Source organism: Rutilus rutilus (assembly GCF_951802725.1).
Source record: "Rutilus rutilus genome assembly, chromosome: 18".
Classification (NCBI taxonomy): domain Eukaryota; kingdom Metazoa; phylum Chordata; class Actinopteri; order Cypriniformes; family Leuciscidae; genus Rutilus; species Rutilus rutilus.
The window spans coordinates 18,487,317-18,503,298 of record NC_140231.1 but is presented as its reverse complement, the minus strand read 5'-3'; the positions used below and the strand labels follow the sequence as shown (position 1 = coordinate 18,503,298).

The 15,982-nt window shown below is 39.3% G+C and overlaps 1 protein-coding gene across 1 annotated transcript in view; it reads right to left on the bottom strand.

Annotated features, from left to right (window-relative positions):
• The window catches only part of igsf9bb (immunoglobulin superfamily, member 9Bb), a 119,944-nt gene that overhangs the window by 20,346 nt on the left and 83,616 nt on the right, over positions 1-15,982 (bottom strand). Inside the window, exons 13-17 of the mRNA XM_084388116.1 lie at positions 8,945-9,120; positions 5,784-6,010; positions 5,217-5,301; positions 3,708-3,869; positions 3,315-3,360 (exon numbers count right to left, since the gene is read on the bottom strand). Of these exons, the coding sequence (XP_084244242.1) occupies positions 3,315-3,360; positions 3,708-3,869; positions 5,217-5,301; positions 5,784-6,010; positions 8,945-9,120 (696 nt within the window). The remainder of the gene's footprint in view (positions 1-3,314; positions 3,361-3,707; positions 3,870-5,216; positions 5,302-5,783; positions 6,011-8,944; positions 9,121-15,982) is intronic.

Below are 15,982 nucleotides of genomic sequence, written 5' to 3'. Positions count from 1 at the left end.
GAGCAATTGATATATGCAGACACGCAAGAACCAGTTTTGAATAAACTTCCCTTGAAAGATTTTGACAAAGAGGGCAATCTTCACACATTGATAGTCTGTGTGTTTGGATTGCGGTAAACACTTTTTGCACACCTATACAATTCAAATCACACAGATGCACAGATGTATATAATTTACAGTGCTTGTACTGTACGAGCATGTTTTACACACTCTTTTCAGTGGCCGATTGTTGCCATGGGAACTCAAACAGGGTCACTTTGAATCCCTCTTACTCAGTGTCTGTGTAGAAACCAACTGCTATGAGGATGAACCTGAAACCAATCCTACTTTCTTTACTGAGGTAGTAAGTGTCATCAAAACCATGAACATTTATAGACAACAGTTCAACAACACAAACATCAAGTAGAAATACATAAACAAGGTATTGTCTCAATCTCACTGCAAAACATTGGTCTCAAATGGCTAATCAACAGAAAAGGAAAAAAAAGAAGACATTAACATCAAATACTATTAATCAATGCTGCAAGGCACCAATACAAATAGAGTAACGTTTCAGAGACAGTGGCGTTTATGTTAAGGTTTCCTAACTTGAATTCAGCTCAGGCCGTTGCCTGATCCCACCCCCTTTTTTCTCCCTAAATGTTTTCCTGTTACTGCTCATCTGGTAAAAAAAAAAAAAAAAAAAAAAAAACGCTATATGAATGACTATAATTTTCATTAATTTTATCCCTAGACACTGAGAGAAACACACCCACCTTTTTGTAGGTGTTGTGATACATATGTGCACTCCCTTTGCAAACAACATGTCCAACATATTTTGAATTTTGAAGCCTATTAAATATAATGTTAATGATCCTAAAATCCATATAAGGCAACAGTAGGCCAGGGCCTATTAAGAGGTCTCGGTAAACTTCCAAGAGGGCCTCAAGATGACTTAAAAGGATTTAAAATAAGACAAAACAAGCATTACAAGGCTAAAAACCAGTGTTGGGGAGTAGCTAAGTAGCGACGCTAATAACTTAACTACATTTTTTTCAGTAGATTGACAGTAGCTCAGTTTCTTTTTTCAAACAGTGTAGCTTGACAGTAGCTAACTACTTTTTACATTGCAAACCTGCAATGTATGAAAGAAGTGCAGTGTCTTTTTCTAGAGTGCATTACCGCCATCTATTGTTTTATCACGCCTCTTTACGGTTTACTAAGGCTGTGTCCGAATTTGCCCCCTAAACCCTCACCATAGTTCACTTGAGGGAGTGGATGAAAACGAGAGAGTGAATTCGGACACTGAGTGCGCCGGAAGGCCTGCCGCTTTTGCATAGTTTGTGCTTGCTTTTTAATAATTATTTGAAACTTGGCAAACTGGCAGCCACAGTAGTAAGAGGAAAAGATTTATCTTGAACTCTGTCATAGAAACTATGTGTAAACCTTAATTAAACAATTTAATAATCAATTAAAAGGGAATTTATGCCTGTATAATATTACGCTGTAGTCACATTTGACACGATGTTGAGCGTACATTGGTTGTATACTCGTTATTGTGGTGCAATAACACAATCTTAAATAGTGCCCTATTTAAGGATATAAGGGGCGATTCCGGACACAGTCTAAGAGATTGTCTGATGATTATGTTAAGAACCGTTGGGTTGATATTTCAAATGAATCGACTAGTAAAGGTTAAACTTTGGTATGTAATCTATGCAAACCAAAGATAAACCGATGTCTGCGTTGAAGACTTCAAGCACAAATTTAAGGACGCACATAGAGGTGAGTAATAGATTAATTGTGCTGCTTTATAGCACTCTACATCAAATGTCTGTTTCTGTTTTAATTACAATGATGAATCAGTGTTTCCTAGAATAATCTGTCCTGCTACAATAAACCTTAAAAGATCATTAACGTTGTGTTTTTCGCCATTGCTTTGGCAAAGCATCTGTCAATCGAACAGAAAATGAATTTGCAATATACCTTAGTGCACTTATCACATGGCAAAGGCTATGATTTATTTAAATAGGTATATAGCTTAGTTTGTTGTGGTGGGTTTCAGAGCGAATCTCAGAGCTGCTCCGTTCACAGAAAATGTTGCAAGCTCCATCACTGCATGTGCTGTGAGTTTAACGTGCATTTTTGACTACTCCTGTATATCCAATTTAAATTGCATGCATTTTGTTCTTGCAATGATGTTACATTTGTTGCAATTTTTTACTTTGACAAACAGTCAGTTTGAGATATATATTTGAGTATTGTGTGTAAGCTATCTTTGGATAGTTTACAAAATAAAACAATATAGACTATTCTTTGAAACCACAATTGTATTGCATTATGTTTTTTTAAAACATTTAAAAAAAGTAGATTCAATATAGCTAGAGACTTTTTGATTGTAACTTGTAGTGTAGCTAACCTGGATATATGAGGTAGCCTAATTTTAAAAGTTTGATTTCTACACCTGGAAAAGTCATGTAAATTAATAAAATCTTAAAGGAATAGTTCACTTAAAAATGAAAATTCTGTCATCATTTACACACCCTCAAGTTGTTTGAAACTTGTATGAATATCTTTCTTCTGCTGAGCACAAAGGAATATATTTTGAAGAATGTCAGTAACCAAACAGTTGATGGACCCCATTGACTTCCATTGTATTTTTTTTCCTACTATGGAAGTCATTGGGGTACATCAACTGTTTGGTTACCAACATTCTTCAAAATATATTCCTTTGTGTTAAGCAGAAGAAAGAAATTTATACAGGTTTCAAGCAACTTGATGGTGTGTAAATAATGACAGACTTTTAATTTTTAAGTGAACTATTCCTTTAAAACGTCATGGCATTTTATAATGAATGAATACACATTTTACAAGTTTTGCTAAGCTATTGTAGTAAAAATCCTTATTCGTAATCCTTATCCAGTGAATCACAAACGACTAAATTACAGCTCCTAAAACTTCTGGAATTCTGAAATTTAATTATTAGAATTATACTTATTTTAGTGGACAATGGAGCCCCATTGGTTGAGAACCATTGATCTAAAGTGCAAATTAAAGCAAACGCATGAAAGAACTATTTAGCATTCCAAACTAATGGAAAAATGAAGGAACTGCTCTTTGGTGAAATTAACTTAGGCCGTCCAGTCTATGAACACACTACATCTACGAATTACCGGCCTATCACTGAGCAGTAATTAATGGGTCTTCTAATAGGATCTTTAAGCGAGAGGGCGGACCTGTTAGATGCCTTGATTTATGAAGCACACTCCACTCTCGCTCTGAATGAACTGAGGTACAAGGGGAGAAGGAGGAAGTTCTTAAAAGACATTACTTACGGAGTCTCCACGCTCTTTCTGCAGTGTGTTATAGACAGAGGGGGATCTGTCGAAGAGAAAACCGGAGAGAAAGAAAGCGATTAGAGATTTAACACGTGCATAAAAAAACTCATTTCCTGATGAAAAGCACCCTAAGAGCTTGTTGGGAGTTCTGCAGCATCATTTGTGCAATAGTGGCAGTTACCTGTTATTTAAACCTCTTCATACTGTAAGAGAACAAGATAGTGGGGATGCCTTGAATGTTAAATAAATGGAATTGCTTTAGGCAAAAAAATTCTCCCAGTCTGTTTGAATTGCATCAAAGTCTTCAGTCTGTCAGTAGGGTAAGATGTAAAGTGCATGGGGTTTGGATGAGAAAGAGGAGGACATTCTGGCCGTAAGGGCACCACTGACCTCGTCTCCTCTTGAGCTTACGCCGTCTCTGTTTGTTGACGAAGCAGGCTGCTAGCGTGCTGAAGAGGACGGCTGCTGCCAGGAAACAGATGGTGGCCACAATGCCTGCCACCACCGGCCGCGCCAGTCCCTCGTCTGGCACCTCAGGCGGCGGGAAATAGTCTGAAAGATACAAACAAGCTCGCCTTCAGCACACACACACACAAGCTCTTTCATTCTTAGATGCCTAAGACGGGCTGTTTTAACAATAAACCATACAGCTCATTTTGTATCATTTAGTTAATAGGAGCATTAATGAAAATAGCCAGCTATCTTGATTCATAAAGACATTCAAAATACATTTTAAATCACAGTGGGATGCTTTAAGAAATGAGATTAAAGACTGAGCAGCCTCACATTTATTTTGACTTCAAGTAGTGATTGAATTCCGACTGTAATGCTTAAACTATCTATTTAGTGAAATCAATCATTAGGGGTGGTTGTCAATCCCTAGAATATGGTAACAGACAAGGTTTGTCAACAGAACAAAATATAATAAAATACACCAATCATTTTAAAAAACAGGTTTACACTATTGTTCAAAACGTAATTAATACTTTTATTCAGCAAGGATGCATTAAACTGATCAAACAGTAAATGCTGTTCTTTGAACTTTCTATTCATAAAATAATCCTGAAAAAAAAAAATATATATATAAAGCAGCACAACTGTTTTCAAAACTGATGATAATAAAAAGAACTGTTTCTTAAGCACCAAATCAGCATATTAGAATGATTTCTGAAGGGTCATGTGACACTGAAGATTGGAGTAATGATGCTGAAAATTCAGCTTTGCCATCACAGGAATAAATTACATTTTAAAATATCTAAAAACAGAAAGCAGTTATTTTAAATTGTAATAAAATTGTACAATATTACAGCACATGTATTTTTGATCAAATAAATGCAGCCTTGGTGAGCATAACTTAACTGACCCCAAACTTTTGAACGGTAGTATATATTGTGACATATCTCAAAAGTGAATATTTTCAAAAGTAAAAATATCCCTGTTTAAATGGCTTAAAGTGATAATAAATATTTTACCTACTAAATACTAAACAAACTGGCATGCCAATAGTCTTTGTTAAATATTTATTTTTGTATTTGTATTTTCAGTGAACATTAACTGAAACATTAAACATTTTATAGTTTGAGATATTAAAATTATTAAAAAAAAATATTGTACAGTTGTCTGACTATATTCAAACAAAAAGAACACTATGCATCCAATATTTCTGAATGTGAACTTGCTTTAATTCTCAAATAAGACTTCAGCAAAGGCAAAATAATTCACTTTACATCCATCAGATGGCAGCAGAGTCTCATCAGACCACCACTAATTCAGAGTCAACTCATTCCATTAATGTTTGTGTGAGCCTACACAAAAATGTCAAGAGTACATTACAACATGATATCATGTGCAGTACAATATCAAAGTACAGGTTCTAAAATCCTCAGTATGGGCACTGACCTGTGCTAGAGACTCCCACTACATTACTGGGCTCACTGACAAGGCCCTCCATAACCGCTATCACTCTGAACTCATACCAGGCCTCCTGTAAAACAATGCAGAGACATTTACAGCATGTTTCCTTTAAATGTGTATTACCTGAAATCACTAGAAAAATCAGTCCACTGAAGGTTCAGTTGTAGTAGATTAAAACATTGTAAGGAATGTGAAATAATTGGAATAAATTTGCATCCAAATGTGACAAATATGCAAAAAAACGTCTGAACTTTTCATTACTGTGAGTAAAACCTTGAGGAAGATTTCTGTCATTTTGCTTTTTTCCTTCAAATTTACATTTTAGAAAATGTAATAAAAATATAATTTGCATGGCTTTCAAATGGTCATAAGAGTTCTGTTTCGGAACAACATAACTATGACTAAATGATAAAAAAATTTTTACTGTTGCTTGAATTATCATTCTAGGTTTAAAAGCAATACCAAAGTTATATTATAGTTTATTCTCAAATACTGCAGAAATCCCAAAACAAGCTGTGTGTCAAACTTTTGAAATTGTGATCACAGGTATACCTGAACCAGGTCTCTAGCCAAGAGCTCTGTCTCTCCAGCAGGGATTGCATCATCAAGGACATCCCACCTCTCCCCGAGGCGGAAGTCCATGATGTAGTGATCAATTGGCGACGTGTGATTGGCTGGAGGGATCCATGTGAGTAGGACTCCCTGCTGTGTCCGGTTGGCTGTGAGGCACCGTGGTGGGGTAAGCAGCACCAGTGGTTCTGGGGTACTTATAGGAAATACTAGAGAGAAGAAAGCAAAACACTGATTCATCATAATATGCAGATATGATGCTCAAGAAATATTTCTTAATATTATTAATGTTGAAAACTGTTATGCTGCTTAAGGGATAGTTCGCCCAAAAATTATATTTAACCCATGATTTACTCACCCTCAAGCCGGATGGATTACTTTTGTGAAGGATGCATGCCCATTTTGGGACTTGAACGAGGTAGACCCCATAGCCTCACACTATAACCACTGAAAGATCTAAGACATTTTCTAAAATAACTGAAAATGTGTTCGTCTGAAAAAAGATTGACATATGCATCTCGAACGGCTTGAGGATGAGTAAATCATGGGTTAAATATCATTTTTGGGCGAACTATCCCTTTAATATTTTTGTGGAAACCATGATACTTTTTTTTCAGGATTCTATGAAGAATAGAAAAAAAAAGCATTTATTTTGAAACTAAATATTTTGTAACATTATACATGTATTTTCTGTCTCTTTTGGTCAATTTAATGCATCCTTGCTGAAACTGCTGACCCTGTCTGAACGATAGCATTTTATAAGCGATAAATGTGCTAGTATTTTTAGTATTTGTTGCTAGTATTAGTATTTTTTCTAGTAGTGTTTTAGGTAATACTTTCCTTAAAGCCTTTATGTATGATGCGTTATAAATGTATCCATAATGTAAATTATAATGCATTTTTACATGGCTTGGTTGAATTCTTATGTAGTATGTAGAATGCGGTCTGTTATTTCTTGATAACAGACCGCTGCTAAGTATAACACACCGTTGCCATGAAAAACAGAGCGTTGCTATGGACGCAGGATTCTAACCGTAGAGACGGAACAGACTATTTTCTTTAGCGGAAGCAATACAATCGTTTTTAAAACAATAAACTCCTTTTTAAATAAATATTTTGTGTCAAATTATTGATTTATTTGGTAGGTAGCCATGTAATAAGCGGGCTTCACGTCGGGGTCCTGATCAGCCTGTCGGGGTTGTATTCACTTTAACAACCGCCTCGCTCTACATTATCCCTGCCTTACTTATATGTTTTCATAAATAATTGTAACCAAAGTTCAAAAGCATAATATTTGCAGATTAATTGTTACATCTGAAATTGGTTGTTTGTCATGATGTGTTTTAAAGCATTATACTTTCTAAAGCATTGGGACACCTGACCATTACACCAACAGGGACTTAAATGACATTGTATTCTAAATACACAGACATTAATATGGAGTTGGTCCGACCTTTGCAGCTTTAACAGCTTCCACTCTTCTGGGAAGGCTTTCCACAATAATTTGGAGATTTGGATTTGTTTTCCCATTCAACCAATAGAGCATGGATGAAATAGCCAAAAGGTCTAAATGGACCTTGCTTTGTCTCACAGTCACAGTCATGCTGGAATAGAAAAGGGCCTTCCCCAAACTGTTTCCACAAAGTTGGAAGCATAGTATTGTACATTATGCAGCTGATCAGCCATGAAAACCCATTCCATGAAGCTGCTGCACAGTTTTTGTGCTGATATTAATGCCAGTGGAAGTTTGGAACTCTTGACGACTTTTACGCACCAAACGCCTCAGCACTCAGTGACTTCACTGGGACATTACATGGTCTTCTTCTTTGTGGCTGAGTGGCTGCTGTTACTAAACGCTTTCCAATAATACAACTTACAGTTGCACGCAGAATATCTAGCAGGGATGAAATTTCACAAACTGGCATCCTATACACAGTACCACGGTTGAAATCACTTACATCTTCAAAACCACCCATTTTTTCACACGTTTGTAAATGCAGACTGCATGGCTATGTGGTTGATTTAATACAGATGTGGCAATGGGTCTGACTGAAACACCTAAATTCAATAATTAAGAGGTGTGTCCCAATACTTTTGTCCATAGTGTATATAACATGGTGTAATATAAGCCGCTTTCCGACCAAGTAGTTACAGGAACTTAGTTCTAGGAACTGTCCACTTCTAAACAGTTCTAAGAACTACTCTCCCCCAAACTCGGTTTTGCTGTTTGCGTTCGCACTGGCCAAGTGGCCATAGGAACTGGTAGGAGGGGTAAGGGTGTGACGCAAGCACGGTGACTTTTATTTTGACGGCGCGACGGACCTTTATTTTGGCGGCACTGAGAACGCCAGAGCAAAACAATACTCGCATACTCTGTGTTTATTAGTTAGCGATCTGTCTAACAGTACAGTTTAATATGTTATTAGATAGAACTGTTATAGAAAGTAGACAGTATATGAAAAAAAGGTTATTAGCCTATGCCGTGTGGTTGATGTCCAGTGTTGCTAGCTGGGCAGATAAACATAATCATGTTTGGCTTGGTCCCCTCAAAGTTGTGTTGGATTTTCTCTTCAGCATAAAGGTTTAGAGACCCATCTATCACTGTTTTCCATGTTTGTATAGTTAGTTTCTGGAGTAAATATGTAGGCTATAATCTGTGTGTTTACATTCTAGCTGTTTTAAAAATGGCGGGTGCTGGTGTTCCGCGTGCGTTAGGTCAATCAGCGTACACTAACGTACGCTCACACGTATGAGCGTACACTAACGTCACGAGTAGTTCCTATAGTGCTGGTTTAGACCCTACTCTGAAGTAGGACCTAAATTAGTTCCTCCAAATGGAGTTCCTAGAACTAAAATCGTTCCTAGTTCCTGCGGTGCGAACACGCCGACATCCGGGTACTTTAGCCATAGTTCCTAGAACTGTGAAAAGGTTCCTCCGGTCGGAAAGCGGCTATAGTTAGGATCAAGAATTTGTTGCTTCTTTAGAAGTACTAAAAGAAATCAGTAAGGAATCATAATTGTTAAGAGTCAGAATTTCAACTTAAATCGCTAAATTCTTAGTGTTTCTATCCCTACTATAAAATGGACTTCTGTCAGGCAGAGATGAACTTGTCATTGAATGTTGGATTGCACGGGTGACCAACCTAGTGTGTTCACAGTGACGACCTCGCTGAACGGGCCCGTCCCCAGCTTGTTCTGGGCCAGGACACTGAATTGGTAGGCCGTCTCGGGCTCCAGGCCTTGCACCAGGAGCCAGTGCTGCCCGCTGGGCACAGGCATGGACAGCCAGTCATGCGGTCCTAACTGCTCCCTCTTCACCCTGCAGGAGGAGTCACATGCACAGATGGAAAAAGTTGTCATGCATGCACATACGCTTGGATAATGATTATCACGTCGCTCACAACACTGATGAGAGCACTGCCTACAGCTTGACGGAAAAAGACAGCTTGTTTGGCTCAGTGTGAGTACTCAGTGATATCCAATAATACAAAAATTTCCCGGAGGAAATCCTGAAGAATGCAACTGCGTTTTCAACCGCTGATCTTTACAAAAAAATCGTCATACATCTTCAGTGCGCCTTGGCCGCCCTTCAACCCTTTTCTCTGGCTATCTTGGGAATGATCTATGGCTTGAAATGAGTCAATTGTATGGACAATACATCTCTTACAAGGAAACCGTAAGAATGACTGCAATGTTGTGGATAAGTGGAATAGAAAGTATATTTGGTCACACTATAGAATAGGGTCCATTCTCACTATTAACTAACTATTAACCACAACGTTTGCAATAAACTCCTTATTACAGCTTATTAATAGTTAGTAAGGTAGTTGTTAAGTTTGGGTATTGGGTAGGATTAAGGGATGAAGAATATCGTCATGCAGAATAAGGCATTAATATGTGCTTTATAAGTACCAATAAACAGCCATTGTCCTAGTAATATGCATGCTAATAAGCAACTAGTTAATAGTGAGAATTGGACCCTAAACTATTACTGTATATTTTAACATGTAGATTTTTTATATTTACAATGTATTGTTTTTTTTAGTTACAGAAGCCAGTGACATCATGCCCTATTGCACACATCCGTTGCAAGTGTGACTGCATCTACAACCAGTAATCTGATAAACTACTGCTTTTGGCATGCATGGAATGACGCCTGACGGATGTCTTATTGTTCCTATTGATGTGAGTCATAATATTCCACTGAGGTATAATTGATCACTTCCTCCATGCCCTTATAACATGAGAGTTCACAGGCTCTTGAGATGTGTGTTATTCACAGCATCTCAGCGGTCGCTCAGCACCTCTCCTGCAATACACAGGAAGTAGCAGGAACACGCCAACTATCTGCGTCAACGAGGTTGACGGAAGCTGTTGTTTAATCTCACGTGGGTCACCTTTAAAGGCCATTCACACACAACCTTTAAAGCATGAGTCACACTGCCCAATGTTTCAAATGACACCTTTAGTCAGCTCTTGGCACAGGCCTCCGATCGTTTGGGTACCTGTGGTGGACACATCAGGCCAGTGGATAATGATGGTCAAAAAGAAGTTTGATGCAGAAAGGTGAGGGAGGCCTGGCCCTTGGGTGAGGATTAACATGTTTATTTATCCTCCGGAGGGCCTTCTATTCTTCTTGAGCTTATGCCTGTGTAGATTGCTGCATTAGTGGAAGGACTCAAGTTGGTACTCGGTACAGACTATAAAGAAATGCTGAGCGCACACAGACCCAGTTTCCTCATATATGACATCGATCTGTCAGCAAAAATAACATTGAAACTGAATTTAATTTTGATCTTGGCAATGTACATGGAAATACATTTCTTGATGAGCGAACAGTCAGATGAAAGTTCATGTCAGTGTTTTTCAATCTTAAAGCCACGTTGTTTTATTCATCCTCTGCATGAAGAAGACTAATATATATATATATATATATAATATAAGGTGTAATTATTCAGCCAAAGTTAGACAATGTATACTGCTACCTCTACATTTTTTAAACAATTTCCAAAGAAATGACCACAAGCACTCATATACAATACTAAAAAAGAGAAAAAGACTTTAATAATATGTCAGATTTGAGCAGAAAATCTGAAATTTGACACCACAAATGTATATATGTATAAACAATACCAATCAAAAGTTTGGGGTTGGTACAATTTCTTTTATTTTTTTTATTAATAGTTTTATTCAGCAAGGATTCATTAAAAGCGGGAGTAAAGAATTTGTATTTTTTTCAAAACATTTCTATTTCACATAAAAGCTGTTATTTTAAATCTTCTATTCAATAAAGAATTTAAAAAAAACATATATAATAAAAATTTTAGATTGATTTCTGAAGGATCATTTTACACTGAAGACTGGAGAAATGGCTGCTGAAATTTTAGCTTTGCCATTGTCACGTATCCAGTCACCACACCAGCTCTGTCACCTCTACCGCACTACACTTCCGAGCATCCCTCATGCTTCCCACCTGCACACCATCACCTAATTACATCAGCACCTGCACCTCATCATCAGCAATCCCCCTACACTCTCTTGTCTGGTCTCGTCTATATGAACACCTTAAGACTGATTACATGTACCTTACCTGTTCTGTGGAAACCTTACCTGTCTTCTGCCATCCGTCACCTGCCCTTTGTCTGCGTCAGGAACCGTCATCTGCAAATAGAGACATTCGTTCACAGCAAGCTAAGTCATCCTTCATCTGTTCTTCGTCCATCATACCACCAGTCTGCATTCCTTTTCAGTTCTGTGTATATGTCCAATAAACTCTGTGTTTGTAGTCTTACCTGTCTGCATCCTTCTGTTCTGTGACAGAAGACCAGACCATAAACAAAGTATGGGCGTTCCCCCCATCAATCAAAACCCAACTGATCATCTGTTAACCTGTTTCCAGGATGGCAGCCCGATTGAAGAATATGTGAAAGAGTTCCTAGAAATTTCACACCAGGTCAACTGGACAGATGACGTCCTAAATAACGCGTTCGGGCTTGGACTGGACGATCCTCTGCACCAGCCAGCTTCAGCCGCAAAACCAGGTTAATTCGCACAATAACTGGATCATGTGCTGTTGTTGAGCGGTTCAGCCTTCACCGTGGGTGAGGCTGATGATGACATCGCCACTCAACCACCATCACCATCACCAGCCATCTTTCTTGCCAGACCGCCTGCATATCTTCACCATGCCTGCCCAAACTGAGTTTCGTCACGTCAGGCCTGCACAGCCTCAGCTTCACGTCACGCCAATCAAGCCTGAATGTCTTCATGTCAGATCTGCCCAGCCTGAACTTCGTCACGTCATGTCGGTCAAGCCTGAGATTCTTCATCTCATGTCTATCAAGCCTGAATGTCTTCACGTCATGCCTGCCCAGCATGAACTTCGTCGCGTAATGCCACAGGGATGGCCGCCGCCTCGCTTCCCGAGCCCTTGGCAAAGATGACCGCCACCTCACCGCCTGAGCCCTCGGCAAGGATGGCCACCGCCTGAGCCCTCAGCCAGGATGGCCGCCGCCACGTCAGAGCCTGTCCCAAGACCTGTTCATCGACCTGCTCCAAGACCTGTCCCTGAGTCTGTTCCCGAGCCTGTTCTCTAATCTGTTTCTGAGCCTGTATCCATTCCTGGGCCTGAGTGTGAGCCCATAGATCCGCCCAAGAAAATTTGGGGGGGGGGGGGGGCTATGGGTCCCTGGCCAGAATGGCCAAACCTGAGTCCCAGAGAAAGGCCACGATGGCTGAGCCGCCCCACCTTCCGGGAGGGGGAGGTACTGTCACGTATCCAGTCACCACACCAGCTGTCACCTCTACCGCACTACACTTCCCAGCATCCCTCATGTTTCCCACCTGTATACCATCAGCCATCACCTAATTACATCAGCACCTGCACCTCATCATCAGCACTCCCTATAAAGAGACACTTCTCCTGCCTCCCTTGTCTGGTCTCGTCTATATGAACACCTTAAGACCGATTACATGTACCTTACCTGTTCTGTGGAAACCCTACCTGTCTCCTGTCATCTGCCATCCGTCACCTGCCCTTCGTCTGCGTCTGGAACCATCATCTGCAAATAGAGACATTCGTTCACAGCAAGCTAAGTCATCATTCATCTGTATCTGTCCAATAAACTCTTTGTTTGAAGTCTTACCTGTTCTGTGACAGCCATTGCAGGAATAAATTATATTTTATGATATATCAAAATTGTAATCATATTTCACAATATTGCTGTTTTTACTGTATTTTGATCAATGCAGCCTTGGTGAGCATAAGACACTTCTTTCAAAAACATTCAAAAATCATACCGACCCCCAGACTTTTGAATGGTAGTCTATACATGTACAGTGGGGAGAACAAGTATTTGATACACTGCCGATTTTGCAGGTTTTCCCACTTTCAAAGCATGTAGAAGTCTGTCATTTTTATCATAGGTACTCTTCAACTGTGAGTGATGGAATCTAAAACAAAAATCCAGAAAAATCACACTGTATGATCTTTAAGTAATTAATTTGCATTTTATTGCATGACATAAGTATTTGATACATCAGAAAAGCAGAACTTAATATTTGGTACAGAAACCTTTCAGCTCCCTCCAAAGATTTTCTATTGGGTTCAGGTCTGGAGACTGGCTAGGTCACTCCAGGACCTTGAGATGTTTCTTACGGAGCCACTCCGTGTGTTTTAGGTCGTTGTCATGCTGGAAGACCCAGCCATGACCCATCTTCAATGCTCTTACTGAGGGAAGGAGGTTGTTGGCCAAGATCTCGCGATACATGGCCCCATCCATCCTCCCCTCAATACGGTGCAGTCGTCCTGTCCCCTTTGCAGAAAAGCATCCCCAAAGAATGATGTTTCCACCTCCATGCTTCACGGTTGGGATGGTGTTCTTGGGGCTGTACTCATCCTTCTTCTTCCTCCAAACACGGCGAGTGGAGTTTAGACCAAAAAGCTCTATTTTTGTCTCATCAGACCACATGACCTTCTCCCATTCCACCTCTGGATCATCCAGATGGTCATTGGCAAACTTCAGATGGGCCTGGACATCTGCTGGCTTGCGTGCGCTGCAGGATTTTAATCCATGACGGCGTAGTGTGTTACTAATGGTTTTCTTTGAGACTGTGGTCCCAGCTCTCTTCAGGTCATTGACCAGGTCCTGCCGTGTAGTTCTGGGCTGATCCCTCACCTTCCTCCTGATCATTGATGCCCCACGAGGTGAGATCTTGCATGGTGCCCCAGACCGAGGGAGATTGACGAGAGTGTGGAGAGGTTGGAGTCTGTTTGATTGAGTGTGTAGACAGGTGTCTTATACAGGTAACGAGTTCAAACAGGTGCAGTTAATACAGGTAATGAGTGGAGAACAGGAGGGCTTCTTAAAGAAAAACTAACAGGTCTGTGAGAGCTGGAATTCTTACTGGTTGGTAGGTGATCAAATACTTATGTCATGCAATAAAATGCAAATTAATTATTTAAAAATCATACAATGTGATTTTCTGGATTTTTGTTTTAGATTCCGTCTCTCACAGTTGAAGTGTACCTATGATAAAAATGACAGACCTCTACATGCTTTGTAAGTGGGAAAACCTGCAAAATCGGCAGTGTATCAAATACTTGTTCTCCCCACTGTATGCAGTATGCCTATATATAAACTTCCCCTTGCATCTCATATAATCTCTAGACTTTCCCCTCTTTTTCTCCATATGTGTCTCTAAACTCTCAGACTACATTTCATGACCATTTATAGCTGGAAAAGGACTGAAATCTGTCTCCAGGGCTTGTAACAGTCTAAACCTGTTCATGCTACATTCCCATTTAACATGGCTGACATCTGTTATCAGGTGTGACAATGCAAAAATATGTTCTAAAAAGAGTAAGTAGCAAAGACATTATTTAAAGGAGCTTTAGAGACAAATGATTGAGATGTTCTTGCTCGTACCCATCAAAGCAAACAAAAAGCATGTGTCATTCTATAGGGGCAGGAGCACAGAGAGCTATAGAATGCTGATATTCCGGGTGAATATCGCAGAGGACAGCACCAAAGAAGGAGCAGAATCACAGGGATGCAGAAGCGCTGGCATGGGCAGCAGAGAGATGAAGAGAGGCGAAGGAGACGAACGTGCTGAGCCAGAAGCGAGAGTTTGCCGTAATGGTCATGTCAATAACAAAAGCCTCCACAACCTATAACCTCTTTTAAACCTGATTGTCACCTTACCAGAGCAAGTAATGGAAACTTTTAAAATTGTTACAGTAAATACTTACTTGCAATTGTTGGCTTTCTGCATACGGTTACAATATCAAAAACTGTTTAGCACTGAACTGCGAGAAGGCACAAGACAAAGTCTTTATATTAATACATACTTTTCATACATCACATCTCAGAATCTATCATAGTTCAGAATCTATCAGGGCTTAATAAATACTGTATGTACAAACTGGAGGTTCACAGCACCTGCCAAACATGTGCAGTTCAATAAGCTGGACCTATAATTGATTAATTAGCATCTGAAAAGTTCTATTGTACTTCAACATCATTGTTTAGAACTTAATTTGATGTTTTGATGTTAACTCACCCTCATGTCGTTCCATTGTATTAAGAGACATTTCTCAAAATATCTTTTTTTGTGTTTTACAAAAGAAATAAAGTCATACATGTTTGGAAAGACATGACAGTGAGAGAAAATAAAGTAGAGAATCTTTCATTATTGAGTGAACTATACCTTATTTTTCTCACAGTATGAATGGGCCTGTAGATATGAATGTAAACATGACAATATATAGCTGCCTTTATATTTTAGGAAGGGGTCACTGTGATATTGTATATATTAACATACTGTAAATGTGGCTTCCATAACTATAATCAGCAGTAGACTGTTCCTTCTAAATCACATGAACATGCCATTATTTTTAGTGTGCTAAAGTGATTAAAAAGCAGTCGAACTGCACACAACACCAAAATGGTCTTGTCATCTTAATAAGGTACTTTGCATGCAGCTCGACTCATAACAACTCCGTAAAGGGATTTTACTGCCTGATCATTCCATTCCAATTCTATCGTTATGAGCCAGAATAACATGGCCAGCATGCTAGGGAACTGCTCGTAGAGGGGAAAAAACTCAAAGAAAACAGTGGATCTGGACTAGTTATGAAATGATTATCTTTGTTCAAGACTTTCCGGGAAAAAATGATTTGG